This window comes from Hemiscyllium ocellatum, chromosome 9 (genome assembly GCF_020745735.1).
Source record: "Hemiscyllium ocellatum isolate sHemOce1 chromosome 9, sHemOce1.pat.X.cur, whole genome shotgun sequence".
NCBI lineage: Eukaryota > Metazoa > Chordata > Chondrichthyes > Orectolobiformes > Hemiscylliidae > Hemiscyllium > Hemiscyllium ocellatum.
The window spans coordinates 28,023,313-28,044,520 of NC_083409.1; the positions used below are offsets into that span (position 1 = coordinate 28,023,313).

Below are 21,208 nucleotides of genomic sequence, written 5' to 3' on the forward strand. Positions count from 1 at the left end.
AAAAGTCATCCTAATACATTACACATTGCATTTGTAATGTATTATATTTTTCTATTTTACATATAGTTTTATTAAGTTTGAATGTGATATAGTTCATTCTGGAAATAGGGTCTTAATTCTGAACAAGGAAAGATAACTATGAAGGCAAGTGGGGAAAGTTGACCTTGGGAATTTGGAAAATGCACAAAGATTTGACGGTTGACGTATAATGTCTGCTGTCTAAAGAAGTAACTTGATCGAGTTTTTTTTGAAGAGGGACAAAGAAGATCGATGAAGGCGGTAGACGTTGTCTATATGGACGTCAGCAAAATGTTTGACAAGATTCTGCATTGTAGACTGGTTAGTCAAGTTAGATCGCATGCAATCCAGGGGAGCTAGCCAATTAGATACAAAATTGGTTTGTAAATAGGAGACAGGGTGGTGATAGAGGGTTGCGTTTCAGACTGGAGACCTGTGACCAGTGGTGGGTCATGAGGATTCGTGCTGGGTGCACTGCTTTTTGTCATTTACATAAATGATGTGGATGTGAATATAGCAAGCATGGTTTTAATAAGTTTGTAGATGACTCCAGATTGGTGGTGTAGTGGACTTTGATCAAGATTATCTCAGAGTACAACATGACCTTTATCAGGTGGACCAATTGCTTGAGGAGTGGCAGGTGGAGTTTAATTTAGATAAACGTGAAGTGTTGCATTTTTGGTAAGGCAAACCAGGGCAAGACTTATGCAGTTAATGGTAAGGCCCCGGGGTGTGTTGCCAAACAAAGAGACCTATGGGTGCAGATGCATAGTTCCTTGAGAGTGGACTCTCATGATGACAGCATGGTGAAGAAGGCATTTGGCACGCTTTAATTCATTGGTGAGAACATTGAGTAAAAGAGTTGGGATGTCATGTTGCAGCTGCATATGACATTGGTGAGGCCACTTATAATATACTGCCTTTCTGGTCGTCCTCCTATAGGAAGGATGTTGTTAAACTTGAGATGGTTTAACAACATCCTTCCTGTAGAAGAGATTAACAAGGATGTTGCTGGGACTGGAGGATTTGAGTTATAGGGAGAGGCTGAATAGGCTGGAGCTTCTTTCTCTTGAGCTTATAAAAGATATAGATAGGGTTAATAGCCAAGGTCTTTTTCCTAGGGTGGGGGAGTCCAGAACTAGAGGGCATAGGTTTAAAGTCAGAGGGAAAAGATTTAAAAAGGACTGTGGGGTAACTTGGTCACACAGAGGGTGGTGTGTGTTTGGAACAAGCTACCAGAGATCGTGGTGGAGGTAGGAGTATACAATAGGAAGGGCTTAGAGAGCTATGGGCCAAGTGCTGGCAAATAGGACTAGATCAGATAGATATATCTGGTTGGCGTGGACCTGTTGGACGGAAGAGTCTGTTTCTGTGTTGTATGATTCTATGGCTACATTCCTCTAAGACACAAATGCCCACTGTTGAAGTTTAAATTAACAAGGTTAACAAAGTAAGCTAAAGGTTGCATTAGATCAAAAGAATAGGCTTATACCTTTGACAGAAAAGGAAATTTGAATCAAGGATGACCAAGAAACTGATAGAAAAAGGGAAAAGAGAATGCATGCAAGCTGAAAATATAAAAGTAGATTGTAAAAGCTTCTTTAGGTCTGTGAAAAGAAAACAAAAGAGGGAAATGTGAGTGCACTGTATGGAGACAGAATTTATAATGGAGAATGGACAAATAGCACATTATGTTGTGCCAGACTTCATGGTAGAACATTCAATAAATCTTCCAGAATACTAGACTGCCAAAGGAACCATGCAACTGAGGAACCAAAATAAATTAGAATTCGTAAAGAGATAGCACTTGAAAGGTTTAACTGAGTTGAACATTGAAAAATCCTCTGGACCAGACAATATATATCTTGAGTGTTTAAAGAAGTGGCTATAGAGATAGTAGTGCAATGGTGGTTATCTTTCAAAATTATAAAATTCTAGAAAGGTTCTGACAGATTGGAAGATAGCAAATGTAACCCTAGTATTTAAGAATGGAGGGAGAGGAAAAATGGAGAACCTCAGACCTATATGACCGAAGTAAGATGTTAGAATATTATGTGTGGATGAGTTGTAATTTACTAATGTCCCAATACCAGTAGGAAATTCAAGAAATTTGCAAAGAGGTGTCAAGCAGGCTGGGACAGATATGCAAGAACATATCAGAATGCATATAATGTGAACTTAGCCACTTTGGTAACAAAAACTCAATAAAACAGGGTATTTCTTAAGTGGTGTGAGATTGGGAAGTGTTGTTGTGTAAAAGGACCTGAGTGTCTTTGATCATGAGTTGTGAAAACTTAGCATATCGGTGAAACAATCAATTGGAAGGTGTATGATATGTAGGCCTTCAAGACAACGGGATTTGAGTACATGAGTAAAGAAGTCTTTCTGAACTTGTGTAGTCCAATTCTGAGGAGAAAGTGAGGACTGCAGATGCTGGAGATCAGAGCTGAAAATGTGTTGCTGGAAAAGCGCAGCAGGTCAGGCAGCTTCCAAGGAACAGGAGAATCGACATTTCGGGCATAGATTCCTGAAGAAGGGCTTATGCCCGAAACGTCGATTCTCCTGTTCCTTGGATGCTGTCTGACTTGCTAGTCCAATTCTGAAACTACTTGCTTTGCAATTTTGGTCTCCGTTTCAAGGAAGGGTAATTACTTGCCATGGACACAGTGTAACCAAGGTTCACACTAATCTCCGAGATGGCCCAACAGCTTTATGAGGAGGCATTGAGGAAACTGGGCCTGTATTCTCAGTCGGGTTTGAAGAGTAAGAGCTGATCTAATTCAGATTAATAAAATTCTTGCAAGTTGTGATAAGGTGGCTGTAAATATGATGTTTCCCCTGGTCATGGGGCATAATCTTAGAATAGGCAGTGGGCCATTTAAGACTGAGTCAAGGAGGAATTTCTTCACTTAGAGGATGATGAATCTTTGGAATTTTGTATCCCCTTGAAAGCTTAATCATTGAGCATGTTCAAGATGGAAATCAATAGAGGTTTGGAGGCCAATCTCATCAAATGATATGGGGCAAGTGAGGGAAAGTAGCATTGAAGTAGATGATCTGCCATAATCTAATTGAGTGATGGAGCAGGCTTGATGGGCTGAATGACCTGTTCCTGCTCATTTAAGAATGCATTGAGTTCTAAAGATTTTCTGACTGAACTGGGGCAATTGTAGTATGAGATTGTACATATGTTCAATTTTTAAGCACCATCTTGCCAGCTTGAGGACTGCGTAACTAATTGAAACACGAGATAAACACATCTTGTGAACGTTAAACATGTGCTTGTTCTGTCTTTTCCACTATTTACATGAGAGTATGGTTATTCCACTATCTCACTTGCCTGCTTTTTAAATAAAAGTTGCATGAGAATATCTTAATATAGTATCTGTAGCTGATCACTTTCAAAAAGGCATAGATACAGTCATTTGACAGTGAACTATTCTTTCAGATGATTCAATAATGATTCCAGCAAAACATTTCACTTATGAATTCTTGTTTAGTTGGAGGTTGGTGCAGTGGGGATGCAATTTCCAGTGTTGAGCGCTATGACCCTCAGACCAACGAGTGGCGGATGGTTGCTTCCATGAGCAAACGACGGTGTGGTGTAGGGGTCAGTGTGCTGGATGATCTCCTTTATGCAGTGGGCGGACATGACGGCTCATCGTATCTTAACAGTGTGGAGAGGTACGTTGTGTATGTGGTGCTGCACTTGCACTGTGTACTTTTTTTGAAATCAATCTATTTAGAGATGCAATTACACACCCATGGAGCAGGTGCAATTTGAGCCTAGGCCTCCTGGCCCTGAGCTAGAAACACTACCACTGCACCACAAAGACTCTCTCATAGTACTTTTTTTTTCTGTATTAGCAAACAAACTCGTAAATTGGATCATTACTATTAATGTTATGCAACAAGTTAATTTCTCTCAATAAATTTGTTAGTTGTCATTGCTAACTGTAATAAGTGTGTTTTTAATTTTCTATTTTTAAAGTTTCTACATGCAAGAACTGTATGCTTGTTAGATTCCACTTTTTAAGTGGATCTTGGTGCTTCATTCGCACCTAATTATAAACTTGAAGTAACTAATAGCTGCTTTCTTGTCTGTCTCTTATCTGTCTTTTGCTAATTCTACCTTTTAATGCTTTATCGGATTTCCACCCAGCTGTTGTTTTTCTTAAGTACAGTTGAACTTTGCATTTTGTTCCAGTATTTCTGCATCTCTACTGCTCAAGCACAAAACAACATGTGTGAACTGTTGAATTTTATGGGGGTTATTTTCCAAGGGTTGCACATCTGAGTTCATTCTTGCGGAAAGATTGTCATTTTTAGCTTTATCAGCAAGACGTACAAATGAAGACAATATGTGAAATACTGTTGTTCACCTATGCTGTTTATGCTCAAGCATAATGAAATGCATAAAAATTCTGAGGTGCAAGTAGTATTTTCTACTAAAAATGTTGGTCAACTACAACTATCCTTGAATTTCTATTCTCCTCTTGCTATTTAATAAAATCTGGGAATAAAATTATTCTTTAAGGTAGTTTTCATTTTTGCTTAATATTTTAAAACTGAGATTTATATTGATGGATTTAGAAATGATTATAAGGGCGAAACTAAATCTTAGCATACACACTCCACTCGCAGTGTAGTTATTGCTGCATACACTCTGAAACTAGGCCTATCTTTTTAATTTTTTAATAATTAAACTTTTAGATATGATCCAAAGACCAACCAGTGGAGTAGCGACGTGGCTCCCACCAGTACATGTCGGACCAGTGTTGGCGTGGCAGTGTTGGGAGGGTATCTGTATGCTGTAGGTGGCCAGGATGGCGTCTCTTGTCTGAACATTGTGGAAAGGTAAACGCGTAGAGTGTTTCTTCCTAATGTGATCTGATAGCAGTAATCGTGTGATGCAGTAAGTGACCTATAAAGTTGGCCAGCCAACATGCTGCCTTATGGAATGGTAGGGCACATGTGTGGATTCTTGATTCCTCTCAATGGGATCTGCTGTCACAAGGCTCTTGGGGAAAGGGCAAAGTAGAAGCAAGATGTTTATTCACCAGGGAATGATTCTGCATTGTTTTCCTGCCCCTTTTCTAGTTAGATTGTAAAGTTATAGAAGCATGATGCATGGTTTCTCAACCAACGCAAGAAAAAATCATGAGGGGAACTGTGAATTTCAGCTGTTTACATGTTTGCTGGCTGCCTGGTACAGTGTTGCCTCCATGGAAAGTAGTACTCCACATTGGAAACTTTTTTTGAAAACTGAAAATGCTTACAAATGTAAGCACACTCATGGTATAGGCAGTGAGTGTTGCTAAGATGTGCATGTGTGTTTTTCACTACTCCCTTTCAGCTCCTAGATCCTGTGTTGTTAGGTAGTTGGATATAAGCAAAGTTTAGCATGAGTATTCAGTTTAGTAATTTAAAGTGCAAAATATGATATGTATTACTTCAGTAGTGCATCATGATGTTTTGCATTCCCTAAGATGAACAAATCACATAAAAAGTCACCAGACCAGAAACGTTAACTCTGATTTCTCTTCACAGATACGAGCAAAACTGCTGAGCTTTTCCAGCAACTTCTGTTTTTGTGAAAAAAACAAAAATTTGCTTCCTTCTCCCATGCACTAGGTTCCAACTGGCCATCAGTCTCTTTCCCCTTCCTCTCCCAGCCTCAGTCACCTTGCAAAAAAGAAATTTCAAGGTTTTCATCAGTCCTTCTCGGTGACTGACTCTGAGGAAGACCGTTACTGGGCACTGTGACTGATTCTGTTAGAGTCATGAGAGTGAGTTGGTTGAATTGCCTTATAGAATCAATTTATTTGCTTCCCTGCACAAAAGGTGATCACCCGTGTTTGCCTCACCTCTTGGACAATTTCTCTTACTGATCACTCTGTAATGCACCAATTATGGGATGTCATTGAGCTTCGTGACCAGACTGGCTATCGAGCCTTTTGCACCAATAATAACTTTAGAAGCATTCTTTTACGACAAAAGTAGAATATAGTATTTGTCTTATTCAACGTGTTGTAGCAATGGTTATTCTGTTTAATACAGAATCAAATATGACTATAGAGTAGTAAGCATATTACAAGTCATTTTGTACTCTGAGCTCCTTTATGACATCCTGTAGTGATTTGATCTAGTCAGGTTGATCATGAAATAAATAATTTTGATGTTAAATTATATTACCATGCATTTTAATACATTAGCTATCCAACTTTACTAAGAATATGAATTCAGTGTAGGTTTTAGAATCTGTGTTATGAATCTTTAAGAGAGGATGCGCTCTCCTTGCAAGAGGATTTTAACTAATCGGGAATGCCTTTAATGCCCAAACACTCATTTAAGTTGTTCTTCATTGAGTTATGCTTTTTTTCCCAACTATTATTACCTGCGTGATTTGTCACACTCAAGTTTAAGGATAAATTTAACAAGAGCCAGTTGGCTATTTTGATTCAACTGATACTTCAATATGGCAAGAAATCTTCCAGTGCAGATGGTTGGAAATTCGATTTTTGTTTTGTGATTTTGCATGAAGTGGTAAAGACAAAAATATTTCCATTCTAGGTTTGATCCAAAAGAGAATAAGTGGGCACGTGTGGCTTCAATGAGTACCAGACGGTTAGGTGTGGCAGTTGCTGTATTAGGTGGATTTCTTTATGCTGTTGGTGGATCTGATGGTACCTCTCCCCTCAATACAGGTATGCTTGATTTCTGTGTGGAAAGATGAATTCTACTGTTTCATCTTCTAAAATGTGATTGCTGGCTGTGTGCACAAGGACATGTAACAAGAGGTTGGAACAGAGGTCAATATCTTGAGAAAGTCGTTGAAATACATTCTTTTATCAAAACTTTTACAGACTAAGAATAATTTATTGAAAAGCAAATTACTGTCACAGGAAATCTGAAATAAAATAAACTGCTGCAAATACTCGGCATGTCATGCAGCAGTCAGTTTTATCCTCAGTTCATCTTGGGTGTAGAAGATGCTGGTCACCATTAAACTGAGGTTAGTCCATTCTGCTCGAGTGGTAAGATGAAAATTGGCAATCAAAGTGCCTTATGCCATGTCTTTGTGCCAGCGTACAGAGAAATATTGACACAAGTCTGGGAACTAGCCATCTTCTTAATTCAGTTGTTCTGACAGATTTAAAGAAGGTGTTAGAATTGAAATAGTGGTTTCCCCAAGAAGATGAAATTCAGGTTTCCAATTATTTTGAAATGTATGTAGGTGATGAAAGCACCAAAAGTTACCTCTAGCGCACCTGAAAAACACAGCAGCTGATCAGCATGACCTATGATTTTTCTGCCTGCAGTTGAACGCTACAGTCCACAGGAAAATCGTTGGCACACTATTGCACCGATGGGAACACGGCGGAAACACCTGGGGTGCTCTGTTTACCAAGACATGATCTATGCAGTTGGAGGAAGAGATGATACTACAGAGTTGAGCAGCGCTGAGAGGTTTAATCCTCGCACTAATCAATGGTCTCCAGTTGTGGCTATGACATCACGCAGGAGTGGTGTGAGTACAATAACTTGAAAAACCTAATTGTGCGAGTCTGAATTGAGTCCAACGTAACTGCAAAGTATCAGATGGCTGCTGGATATTCTGTATAAAACATATGTCAGCATTGTATTTTGAACATCATCTTAGCAACAGTCTGAACTGAGCTGAACATGTCTACAGCTACAATGTTATACGTATGTCCTCAGCACTATGGGCCATTGCAATGAACCTCATCATCTCATATTTAAATTCTGATTTTGTTCACTAAAACAAATGATTCACATCTTTACAATGCATTTTAGGGAATAGAGTATAAAACAGTTTACAATGAACCAAGATGAGTCTCAATTAATCTGAAGACTGTAATTTTTCTTTGAGTCACCTTAATTTCAGCCTGAATTTAATTTAGCTCCTGTCCAATTTCAACGAATTGCATAGATAACATTCTGCCAACAGTAGCTCACAGCGCCAAATTTATTATTTTCTATCTCACATTTCGTTATCGCAAGAAGGATAGAAGAAGGGAATTAAAAAGATGCCGCCAGTCCTTTTTGCAACATGTTGCATGAAAGCCAGTCTGTGACTAATTCTGAATTAATCTGTCTTCTCCCTTGCTTTCCACAATGTTATATGAGCAAAAGCTTGGCACAATGCCTTTTGTGATACTCCAGGAATGCACATCTGTGTAGAACAGCAGCCCAAAGATGTAAATCTACAGTATGGTTCAAGTGAAGATATAACTTTTATGTTAATGCAAAAAGATGTACAAAATAAGATTGTTATAAGTAAATAGACTTGATGATGCTGTAATTTTCTCAAATGTAAAATTTGTTTTTTCCCTTTTTCCCTGCCATTGTGCTTAGAATGGCCTACATGTCAACATGTCCTTGAAGAAAATAGGAACTCGATGGAGTCATCCATCTCATTGCACTATTCCATTGTCAGATCATAACTGATGTATCTCTTAATCGATTCCCAAAGCTCCATATTTTGCCTAACAGAAATCTATCAATCTCAGTTTTGAAATTTTAATTTGACCATACTTCAGCAGTTTTTGGGGAAAAAAAAACTAAATTTTCACTTCATTTGAGTGAAAATGGGATTCCTGACTTCATCCTTGAAAGGGCTCACTCTAATTTAATTCCCTTTTGCTATAGGCTCCCCTACCAGAGGAACTAATACTTCTATTTTGTCTTGTCAAATCCAGTAATCCAGTATAGCTGCCTTTAATTAGAAACACCCTTTGTTTTAAATAGTCAAGGGAATAGACAACCATTGTATGTAGCCTGTCCTCATAGTTTAACCGTTTTTTCTCTGGTAGCATTCTGGTGAATCTACACGTTTAAAGCTAGTATACTCTTCCTGAAGGGCAATGAGTAGGATTGGGATGGGACACTCAAAAGTAATTGGCGGCAAGAATTAGAGGGGGAAGAGTAGGCAAAGCAAATCAAAGTTGGAACAAGTAATTAATGACCTTAAAACAAAAATAGTTGAATTCTGAAAAATGTTAGGAAATCAGAATAAAATTTGCAGTACTAAATTTAAGATTTGGAAATCGCAAACAAATTTAACAAATTATGAAAATAGTAAGTTTGTTTTATTTTAGATTTCCTATGACAGTAATTTGCTTTTCAATAAATTATATTTTGTCTGTAAAGTTTTGAAAGAAGAACGTATTTCAATGACTTTCTCAAGATTAGTACGGTTAGATCTCATGGAATACAGGGAGAACTAGCCATTTGGATACAGAATTGGCTCAAAGGTAGAAGACAGAGGGTGGTGGTGGAGGGTTATTTTTCAGACTGGAGGCCTGTGACCAGTGGAGTGCCACAAGGATCTGTGCTGGGTCTTCTACTTTTTGTCATTTACATAAATGATTTGGATGCGAGCATAAGCAGTCCAGTTAGTAAGTTTGCAGATGACACCAAAATTGAAGGTGTAGTGGACAGCAAGAGGGTTACCTCAGATTACAACAGGATCTGGACCAGATGGGCCAATGGGCTGAGAAGTGGCAGATGGAATTTAATTCAGATAAATGCAAGATGCTGCATTTTGGGAAAGCAAATCTTAGCAATATTACTTAATGTTAAGGTCCTAGGGAATGTTGCTAAACAAAGAGACCTTGGAGTGCGTGTTCATGGCTCCTTGAAAGTGGAGTCGTAGGTAGATAGGATAGTGAAAAAGGCGTTTGATATACTTTCCTTTATTGGTCAGAGTATTGAGTACAGGAGTTGGGAGGTCATGTTGTGGCTGTACAAGACATTGGTTAGGCCACTGTTGGAATATTACGTGCAGTTCTGGTCTCCTTCCTTTCGAAAAGATGTTGTGAAACTTGAAAGGGTTCAGAAAAGATTTACCAGGATGTTGCCAGGGTTGGAGGATTTGAGCTATAGGGAGAGGCTGAACAGGCTGGGGCTGTTTTCCCTGAAGCATTGGAGGCTGAGGGGTGATCTTATAGAGGTTTACAAAATTATGAGGGGCATGGATAGGACAAATACGCAAAGTCTTTTCCCTGGGGTTGAGGAGTCCATAACTAGAGGGCATAGGTTTAGGTGAGAGGGGAAAGATATAAGAGACCTAAGGGGCAACCTTTTCACGCAGAGGGTGGTAAGTGTATGGAATGAACTGCCAGAGGATATGGTGGAGTTTGATACAATTGCAACATTTAAGAGGCATTTGGATGGGTATATGAATAGGCAAGGTTTGGAGGGATATGGGCTGGCAGGTGGGACTAGATTGGGTTGGGATATCTGGTCGGCATGGACAGGTTGGACCGAAGGGTCTGTTTCCATGCTGTACATCTCTATGACTCTATATTAACCTCTGTTCCAACCTCTTGCTACGTGTCCTTCTGCACAAACCTAGCAATCACATTTTAGAAGTTTATCAACAATAAAATTCATCTTTCCACACAAAATTCAAGCATAACTATATTTAATGGGAGAGGTATAATCTGATCCACCAACAGCATAAAGAAATAATTTGAGCCTTTTAAATCTAGTTGCCTCCCTCCCCCGCCCCCCCCCCTCCACACCAACACCCTGCCACAATCTGTCTTCAGTTTACTCTTCATTAATATAAGTTCTGTTGTTTTGTCTTCTCACCTTACTAACTATGCTTAATATCTACACTTATATTTGCTATTTAACATTCTTACCGAATTCAAGCACAGAAATAAGGCAGGAAGTCTGTCTACAAGGAGAGAGAACCTGACATATTGTGGTCTTTTAAAGAATTGACAGCAGCCTCTAAACAATTATATCATCTTCCCTGTTTAAAAATACAACTAATTATACTTTCCTTTTCTTCTCTCAAGAAGATTGTATAAAGATTGTTAGGTACAACAGTTTGTTGAAATTAACATACTTATATTTAGGGGAGAGTTACCATCAGAACTACTAAGAGCATAAAGAAATCATTTGAGCCGTTTAAATCTAGGTCCTCCCAAACCCCCCCCCCCCCCCCGCCCCCCAGCCACAATCTGTCTTCAGTTTACTCTTCATTAATATAAGTTCTGTTGTTTTGTCTTCTCACCTTACTAACTATGCTTAAAATCTACACTTATATTTACTACTTAATATTCTTACCAAATTCAAACGCACAAATGACGCAAGTGGGTTATTACAAACTGCACCAAGTCAAATAGGGTCCCGAGGGATAGTGGGTGAGGAAGGGAGGGAAGAAATTTTATATGTGTATGTTCCATTTAATAAAAGGATAAAGAAGATTGCACCAAAGATACTATTGTGAAATTCTGCTTTAGCTATTCACTTCTGCAGAAATCTAAATATTTGAGTTTTTGGGGCTTCTGTCTCAGGCCAGTGATGTCCAAGGAGGGGGGGGGGGTGGAAACGCCACCACTGTGATCATAGCATTAAGTTCTTCAATTGTAATTGAAGATTTGATGGAGCTGTAACTTCTTCTACAGGGATATGTACTATACAGCTTTAGAATTATATGAAGGGGTAGTTCGGTTGGTTATGACATGGTTGAAGAACAAAAAGTTTTTAATGAGTTTCAAGAAAGAACTAGACAATTTTGATAGAATTTGGATTCGTGCGAAATGAGTACATTGGATATGTTAACTAGATGGACAAGAAATTTTGGTCCACCTGAAACTGTATGTGAACCAATAGAAAATACAATGTACATATACAAGAACCAAGTCACACTGCTTCACACAAACAATGGGTGGTCCACCAACAAACAATTCATCTTTCGTCAAGTGAGGAACTGGAACATAATTCGACTATGACTATAATTCAGGCCCTTGATTGCATTTTTTTGTCACAAACCTCACCAGTGTCACAATGCCTCTTTATATTGGGTACAAGTATAAGTAGGACTGGCTGCTCAGGCATTGTCTTTTTTAAAAATTATGATTAATTTACCATTTGTTAATCCCTTGATTGTGTGAAGTATCTATTCTATTCTGGAATGTCCATTTCTAATGTAAAGGACAATTGTTTACAAATTATCCTTTAAATTGGAAATGGACAGTCCAAAATAGGTAGGAAAAGGGTTGGGGATTTAAGGCAGAAATTCAGGGAGCTAGGGTGGAAGCTTAGTGCTAGAACAAACAGAGTTGTTATCTTTGGTTTGTTGCCCGTGCCACATACGAGCAAGGGGAAGAGGGGGGAAGAGAGGAGTTGAAAACGTGGCTCCAGGGATGGTGCAAGAGGGAGAGTTTCGGATCCCTGAATAATTGGGGCTCATTCTGGGGGAGTGGGACCTCTACAAACAGGATGATCTACGCCTGAACCCGAGGGGTACCAATATCCTTGGGGAGAGGAATTTACTAATACTATTTGGGAGGCCTTAAACTAATTCAGCAGGAGGATGGGAGCTAAATTGTAGTACTAATGTCCAGGACGTTGAGAGTAGTGAGGTCAGAAATATGGTTTCAAGGTCGCAAGAGTTCACCAGCAAGCAGGAAGGTGGTTTGGAGTATGTCAACTTCAATGCCAGGAGCATCTGGAATAAGATGGGTGAACTTGCAGCATAGGTTGATACCTGGGACTTCGATGTTGTGGCCATTTCGGAGACATGGACAGAACAGAGACTGGAATGGTTGTTGCAGATTCTGGGAGTTAGATGTTTCAATAAGAATAGAGAAGATGGTAAGAGGGTGAGGTGTAGTCAAGGACAGTATTACGGTAGTAGAAAGGATGTTTGGGAACTCGTCCACTGAGGTAGTATGGGCTGATGTTAGAAACAGGAAAGGAGAGGTCACCCTGTTGGAAGTTTTCTTTACGCCTCCAAATAGTTCCAGAGATGTAGAGGATAGGCTAGCAAAGATAATTCTGGATAGGAGCAAGAGTAAAAGGGTAGTTGTTATGGGGTCTTTAACTTTCTAACTATTGACTGGAAATACTATAGTTCGAGTAACTTAGATGGGTCAGTTTTTGCCCAATGTGTGCAGGAAGGTTTCCTGACACAGTATATAGACAAGCCAATTAGGAGTGAGGCCACATTGGATTTGTTACTGGCTAATGAACCTGGCCAGGTACTAGATTTGGAGGTAGGTGAGCACTTTGGTGATAGTGACCACAATTCGGTTTTTTAATAATGGAAAGGGATAGGTATATGCTGCAGGGCAAGAGTTATTGCTGGGAGAAAGGCAATTATGATGCGATTAGGCAAGATTTAGGATGCGGAAGTAAACTGCAGGGGATGCATAACAATTAAAATGTGGAGCTTACTCAAGGAACAGCTATTGTGTGACCTTGATAAGTATGTACCTGTCAGGCAGGGAGGAAGTGGTCAAGCGAGAGAGCCACAGCTTACTAAAGAAATTGAATCTCTCTTGCCAAGAGGAAGAAGAATGTTTATATTAGGAAGGCCTGTGAAGGATCAGTTATGGTGCTTAAGAGTTACAGGTTAGCCAGGAAAGACCTAAAGAGAGAGCTAAGAAGAGCCAGGAAGGGACATGAGAAGTCTTTGGCATGTCGGATCAAGGAAAATCATATAGATATATTAGGAATAAAAGAATGACTAGAGAAAGATAAGGGCAAATCAAGGATAGTAGCAGGAAAAATCAGGCTGCATCCGAGGAGCAGGAAAATTGGCATTTCGGGCGAAACATCGATTTTCCTGCTCCTTGGATGCTGCCTGACCTGCTGTACTTTCCAGCACCACACTCTCGACCCTAATCTCCAGCATCTGCAGTCCTCACTTTTCCCTTGTACGCTATTGTAATCAGTCCACAAGTATTCATTACTCTTAGGCTGCTAATTAATCTGGTGCATATGTTGGCTTTAGGGCTACAACTGAAAACTGTTCTGGATACAATCAATAATTTCACTCCCGTCCACTTGCTGCTAGTCTGCTTATTCAAATTGAAGTGAAAGTTAAAATCTGCCATTAGTCTAATGTCTATACATTATTATTTCACAGCCACTACAGAAACTTGTACAAACTCCTGTCACAGTCATGAATCCTTTCCTCTTACCTATAAAATATTCAATACCCGCTTACCTCGCGTTATATATTCTAAATCATTAAATAATTTAATTTTTAGGCTATTTCCCTCCACCTTTTCCTATCAGTCCCGTAGAATCAAATAATACGTCTTAGTAATTTTGGTTGATCAAAAAATCTTGGCTATGTCCCTTCAGGTAAAGGTTTGTTAGATTATTTTGACATACAGATCACATTGTTTAAAATCAGGGTGATGAAATGGACTTTGCTGATTTTCCTTGTAGATGTACATGATATGTATTCGAAATTTAACCTTAAAATGGTTTTCTCCTTGTGATCTGCATTTGGGTTCTGATGTGCTGGCTGATTGACCATTAGCATAAGTTCCAAAGGAATCAGGGCCTAATGAGAGCAGATTATAAACTAACAATAGACTATATTTTAAATAATTCAAATACAAATTTCATAGTGAGATTCACCAATTTCCTCGTCCTTTTAATCTAATAAAAACAAAAGGTTAGCAAAGTTAGATCTCATGGAATACAGGGAGAACTAGCCATTTGGATACAGAACTGGCTCGAAGGTAGAAGGCAGAGGGTGGTGGTGGAGGGTTGTTTTTCAGACTGGAGGCCTGTGACCAGTGGTGTGCCACAAGGATTGGTGCTGGGTCCACTACTTTATATAAATGACTTGAATATGAACATAGGAGGTATAGTTAGTAAGTTTGCAGATGACACCAAAATTGGAAGTGGAGTGGACAGCGAAGAAGGTTACCTCAGATTACAATGGGATCTTGATCAGATGGGCCAATGGGCTGAGGAGTGGCAGATGGAGTTTAATTTAGATAAATGCAAGGTGCTGCATTTTGGGAAAGCAAATCTTAGCAGGACTTATACACTTAATGGTAAGGTCCTATGAAGTAATGCTAAACAAAGAGACCTTGCAGTGCAGGTTCATAGCTCCTTGAAAGTGGAGTAGCAGGTAGATAGGATAGTGAAGAAGGTGTTTGGTATGCTTTGCTTTATTGGTCAGAACATTGAATGTAGGAGTTGGGATGTCATGTTGCCTTTGTTCAGGATGTTGGTTCGGCCACTTTAGGAATATTGCAATTCTGGTCTCCTTCCTATCGGAAGGATGTTGTGAAACTTAAGAGTTCAGAAAAAATTTACAAGGATGTTGCCAGGGTTGGAGGATTTGAGCTATAGGGAGAGGCTGAATAGGCTGGGACTGTTATCCCTAGAGTGTTGGAGGCTGAGGAATGACCTCATAGAGGTTTACAAAATCACGAGGGGCATGGATAGGATAAAGAGACAGTCTTTTTTCCTCAGGTGGGAGAGTTCAGAACTAGAGGGTATAAGTTTTGGATGACAGGGGAAAGATATGAAAGGGACCTAAAGGTCAACTTTTTCATGCAGAGGGTGGTGCATGTATGGAATGAGCTGCCAGAGGAAGTGGTGGAGGCTGATTCAATTGCAACATTTAAAAAGCATCTGGATGGATATATGAACAGGAAGGGTTTAGAGGGATATGGGCCAAGTGCTGGCAAATGGGACTAGATTGGGTTGGGATATCCAGTCGGAATGGACCGAAGGGTCTGTTTCCGTGCTGTACATCGCTATGACTCTAAAAGGTACAACTTCACAACCATTCTAGTTTTTAAAAAAAACTCCCTTTCACACAAGGTGTTTCTACATTATTAGCCATAAGATTTTATCCCAGCCTGGAGTCTTTGTCCTGTTAGCTTTTGTGTGGGAGATGAGGACTGTCCCTTACTTCCCTGTATTGCACTTGAAGGAGATTGATTTCTCAGTTTTGCAGACCAATATTATCACTGGCTTGATGTGCTTTTGCTTAATATGGCAGCTTTGCAGCACCAGTTTCTCTGCTCAGCAAAGACTCTCACTGGGCAAATTGAATTGAACTGTTATATAACAGACATTCAGGGGTAGGGAACCAGAGCAGCAGATCAGTAAGTTTAGACACTGGGGAACAGCTTGAGTCTAAGGCAAATATAATTAAGAGGAAGAACAGTCAGGGAGGGGTTGCTGAGCTCAGCGGAACTGGAGGCTTGGGCTGTAGTTACTTTAGTGTAGTAACAGTTAAAACAGGCGACTGACTGTGTAGAGTTTGCACATTCTCCCAGTGTCTGCGTGGGTTTCCTCCGGGTGCTCCGGTTTCCTCCCACAGTCCAAAAGTGTGCAGGTTAGATGAATTGGCGATGCTAAATTGCCCATAGTGTTAGGTGAAGGGGTAAACGTAGAGGAATAGGTTTGGGTGGGTTGCGCTTCGGCGGGTCGGTATGGACTTGTTGGACTGAAGGGCCTGTTTCCACACTGTAAGTAATTAAGTAATCTAAGTAAGATGAACGGAGAGCCTGGATTAATGCTTGCATTTATGATGTTGTTGCAATCAGAGACATAATTGAAAGAGGGACAGGATTGGAAGCTTAATGTTCTGGGATATTGATGTTTTATATGAGACAGAGGAAGAAACAAAAGAGATAGGGAGTGCACTATAGGTTAGGGAGCATATCACAGCTGTGTTGTGGAAGGACACACTGGAGGGAACTTGCAGCGAACCATTATTGGTAGAGCTGAGGAATAGGAAGGATGCAATCCCAATGCTGGGGTTATACTACAGACCTCCCAGCTGCTAACAGGAGATAGAGATATGCCATCAGATTCCGGAAAGATGTGAAAACAACAGGATTGTTGTGGAGGGTGATTTTAACATTCCCCTTGTTGACTGGGATTCCCTTAGTACAGAGGGTTTGGATGGGGAGCAATTTACCTGTGTCCAGGAGGATTGTTTGATACAGTGTGTGGATAGTCTAATGAGGGAGGGGGGCATACTGTACCTGGTATTAGGAAATGCACCTGGCTTGGTGATCAAAGTTTCAGTAGGGGAGTACTTTGGGAATAGTGACTATAATTCCATAAATTTACAGATACTTATGGATAAAGACAGGAATGGACCTCAGATGAAGGTGTTAAATTGGGGGAAGGCCACCTATAACTGAATTAGGCAAGAATTGGAGAATGGATTGGGAGCGACTATTTAAGTTAAATCGACATCTGACGTGTGGGAGTCTTTTAAGGATCAATTGATTGGAGTGCAGGACAGGCATGTTCCTGTGGAAGTGGAAGACAGGAATGGCAGGATTCAGGAGCCTTGGATGGCAGGGGAAAGTATCAGCTTAGACAAAAAATAAGGATGCATACTAAGCAACTAAAATCAGACAAAGACCTTGAAGACTACAGAAAAATTAGGAAAGAGTTCAAACAGGGAATTAGGAGGGCTAAAAGGGGCTTTGAAATGTCCTTGGGCACTAGGGTTAAGGATAATCCCAAGGCATATTAGAAGCAAGAGAAAAAGAGTAGATCCACTCAAGGATAAAGAAGTGAGGTCATCTGTGGAGCCAGAGGAAATGGTGAGATCCTTAATGAGTACTTTACATTGGTATTCACCAAAGAGAGGGACGTGAGGGATGGTGAGGTTAGGGAAAGGTATGAGAATACTCTTAGGCAGGTCAACATAATGGAGGAGGAAGTGTTGGGTATTTTGACAATTATTAAGGTTTGTCAAGTCCTCAGGGCCAGACAGGATATATCCCAGGATATTGTGGGAGGCAAGAGAGGCCTTAACAGATATATTTGCATTCTCTTTGGTCTCAGGCGAGGTTCCAGAAGAGTGGCCAGTATCGTTCCTTTGTTTAAGAAAGGAAACCAAAATAATCCAGGTAATTACAGGCCAGTAAGCCTGACATTGGTGGTGGAAAGATACAGAGAGGACTTATTCACATTTGGAAATGAATGGGCTTGTTATTGGTAGGCAGCATATGTTTGTGCAGACAAGGTCATGTCTCACCAACTTGATTGAGTTCTTTGAGGAGGTGACATGAGCGACTGAGGGAAAGGCCGTGGATGTTGTCGACATGGAATTTAGTAAGGCTTTTTATACAGTATCTTTTTCAGGCTGGTACAGAAGGTAGAGTCTCATGGGATCCAGGGTGAGCAGGTTTGATGGATACAAATCTGTCTTGGTCATGGAAGACAAACAGTAATGTTGGAAGGATACTTTTCAGAATGGAGATCAGGAACTAGTGATGTTCCGCAGGGATCAATGCTAGGACCTTTGTTGTTTGTAATATCTATAAATGAACTTGAAGAAAAGTAGGCGGTCTGATTAATAAGTTTGCAGATGACACCAAAATGGGCAAAGTTGCAAATAGTGAGGAGGATTGTCAAAGGATACAGTGAGATATAGATACATTGCAGATTTGGGCAGAGAAGTGCCAGATCGAGCTTAATCTGGACAAATGCGAGGTGATGCATTTGGAAGATCAAATTCAGCTGCGAATTATACAATAAATGTCAGAACCATTAGGAGCATTAATGTACAGAGGGATCTGGGCATGCAGGTCCACAGATCCCTGAAAGTAGCAACACAGTAGATAAGGTGGTTAAGAAAGCATACAGCACGCTTGCCTTCTTCAGCCAAGGCATTCAATACAAAACTTACAGATGTATGAAACTCTGGTTAGGCCACATTTGGAATATTGCACACAGTTCTGGTCACCATACTATAACAGAAGGACATGGATGCTTTGGAGATGTTGCAGAGAAGGTGTACCAGGATGTTGCTTGGTTTTGTGGGTTTTAGGTATGAGGAGCAGTTAGATAAACTCACATTGTTTTCATCAGAGAGTCAGAAGCTCAGGGGCAACCTTATGGAGGTCTACAAAATTATGAGAGGCATAGAGAGGGTAGATGGTCAGTGGCTTTCTCCCAGGGTAGAACAGTTAACTGCAAGAGGGTACAGGTTCAAGGTGAGAGGGGAAATGTTTAGACGGAAGTGCAGAGAAAGTTTTTCACACTGAGCATATTGGATGCCTGGAATATATTGCAGTGGAAGTGGTAGAAGAAAACTTGTTAGCAACGTTTAAGGTAGATATTAATTGACTAATGAACATGAGACAAACAGTGGGATAGTTACCATGCATGGGCAGTAAGTAACAGGTCTAAAAAAAGATTGGAATCTGCACAGGCTTGGTAGACCAAAGGGTCTGTTCATGTGCTGTATTGTATCATATTGAACTGTTATATAATGACAGATATTGCTTAGTTTCAAGGTACAAAAACATGCAAACATCAAGAGTATGATGGCTGAATTACCTGATATGTCTGTTTTCAGTCAGACCTATTATACCAGAGTGAACTAATGAGAAATGTCCAAAATTATTTTCCATTTTTCCTAATCCATTAGATAATCATGTACAGATTCATTTTTGCTGTTTAATATTGAGTAAAAAAAGTTGCATTGTAAGTACCACGGTATTCAGAAATATTGATTTTTGTTTTTCTTAAAAATTAATTTTGTGTTTATTACACAATATGCTGCCCTGACTTTCATTAAAAGATACTGCCTTTTATATATAAAGGAGCAACATTTGTATATCCTAAATGCCAGTTTTATTTTTGTAACTTGCAGGTTGGCCTTGCAGTTGTTAACGGGCAACTGATGGCAGTGGGTGGCTTTGACGGCACTACTTACTTAAAAACTATTGAAGTTTATGATCCAGATGCAAACACGTGGAGGTGAGCACTGATGAATTGCTTTAAAATAGACCTCCTTGCAATATAGATCGTTGTGCTGAGTCTTCTAATTTGCATACAAATCATTATAATGTTAACAGCGGTTTGTTTCTTGACCATATTGCTGCTCTTCCTCCTTTTTGCATTCCATAAAGTTAGTTGTAGTAAGTGTCCAATGGATTGAAATTTTAATATTTAATATGGCTGTCTCCACATCTTCCAGTTGCCAACAGTTGACCAATCTCTTGGGTACCTAACTTAAAGTACTCATTTTACATTTTAAAGTGGCATTATTGGTTAACAGTGCTTATGGGATCCCTGGGGTTTTTTAAAGTAGAGGCATAGGGGACAAAAGCTAACAGTTATGCTGAATTTGTGTAAAATGATGATTCTCCCCCAGACGGAATATTGAATCCAATTCTGTGTATCACCCATTAAGAATGATGTCTTTGGAGAGGGTACAGATGTGATTTAATGGAAAATTTTCCAGAGTTGAACAATTACATTACATGGATAGACTGAAGAGGCTGAGGTTGAACTCTTTAAAGGTGGGAAGGCTAAGAGGAGATTTGATAGAGATGCTTTAAATAATGAGTTAGACTGCATCTGAGGAGCAGAAGAATCGCATTTCACGCATAAGCCCTTCATCGGGAATGAGGCTTGTGAGCTGGGAAGGGGGCTGAGGGATAAATGGGAAGGGGGTAGGTTGGGAGGGTGGTAGATGAGAATGCCTCATTCTTAATGAAGTCGCATTCTCAGCTACCTCCCCCCATTATCTCTCAGCTCCCCCCCCACCCCCCTGCCCACAAGCCTCATTCCTGATGAAGGGCTTATGTCTGAAACATCAATTCCCCTGAATCTCTGATGCTGCCTGACAGGTTGTGCTTTTCCAGCACCACACCCTCAACTCTGATCTCCAGCATCTACAGTCCTCACTTTCTTCATGTTTTAAATAATGTCTAGGTTGATTGGTCAATAAAGGGATGCTTTTTCCAGTAGCTGCAGGAGCAACAATAGGAGGGCATGATTTAAAGCAGCTGGTAAAATAACTAGAGGCAACATGAGGAAAACGTTTATGCAACCACTGGTTAGGATTTTAAATGTAGGCGACTGACTGTGTGGAGTTTGCACGTTCTCCCCGTGTCTGCGTGGGTTTCCTCCGGGTGCTCCGGTTTCCTCCCACAGTCCAAAGATGTGCGGGTCAGGTGAATTGGCCATGCTAAATTGCCCGTAGTGTTAGATAAGGGGTAAATGTAGGGGTATGGGTGGGTTGCGCTTCGGCGTGTCGGTGTGGACTTGTTGGGCCGAAGGGCCTGTTTCCACACTGTAAGTAATCTAATCTAATCTAATGTGCAACCTGACAGACTGGTGGATGTGCTTTTTAAAAAAAATTGAATACATACTTGAAAAAAAATTGCATGGATATGGGGAGTGGGAAAGTGGGATTAACTAGATTGCTCTTTGATTGATTTGGTGCAGATTTGTAATGGGCTGAATGGCCACCCTCTGAGCTGTGATATTCTTTGAAATTCGTAGACCATTTGACAACAGGGAGCATCTTAAGGACATAAGAAACAGCAACATAATAAGGCTATTCAGTCATCTTTAGTCTGCTCAGGCATTCAATAAAGCTGTAGCTGCTTTGATTGCTACAGCTTCA

At 40.1% G+C, this 21,208-nt stretch overlaps 1 protein-coding gene across 3 annotated transcripts in view; it reads left to right on the forward strand.

Annotated features, from left to right (window-relative positions):
- The window catches only part of klhl20 (kelch-like family member 20), a 95,126-nt gene that overhangs the window by 71,428 nt on the left and 2,490 nt on the right, over positions 1–21,208 (forward strand). For all 3 annotated transcript variants that reach the window (XM_060830091.1, XM_060830093.1, XM_060830090.1), the window contains exons 6-10: positions 3,519–3,702; positions 4,732–4,875; positions 6,592–6,725; positions 7,341–7,549; positions 19,445–19,551. In XM_060830091.1, coding sequence (XP_060686074.1) covers positions 3,519–3,702; positions 4,732–4,875; positions 6,592–6,725; positions 7,341–7,549; positions 19,445–19,551 — 778 coding nt within the window. The remainder of the gene's footprint in view (positions 1–3,518; positions 3,703–4,731; positions 4,876–6,591; positions 6,726–7,340; positions 7,550–19,444; positions 19,552–21,208) is intronic.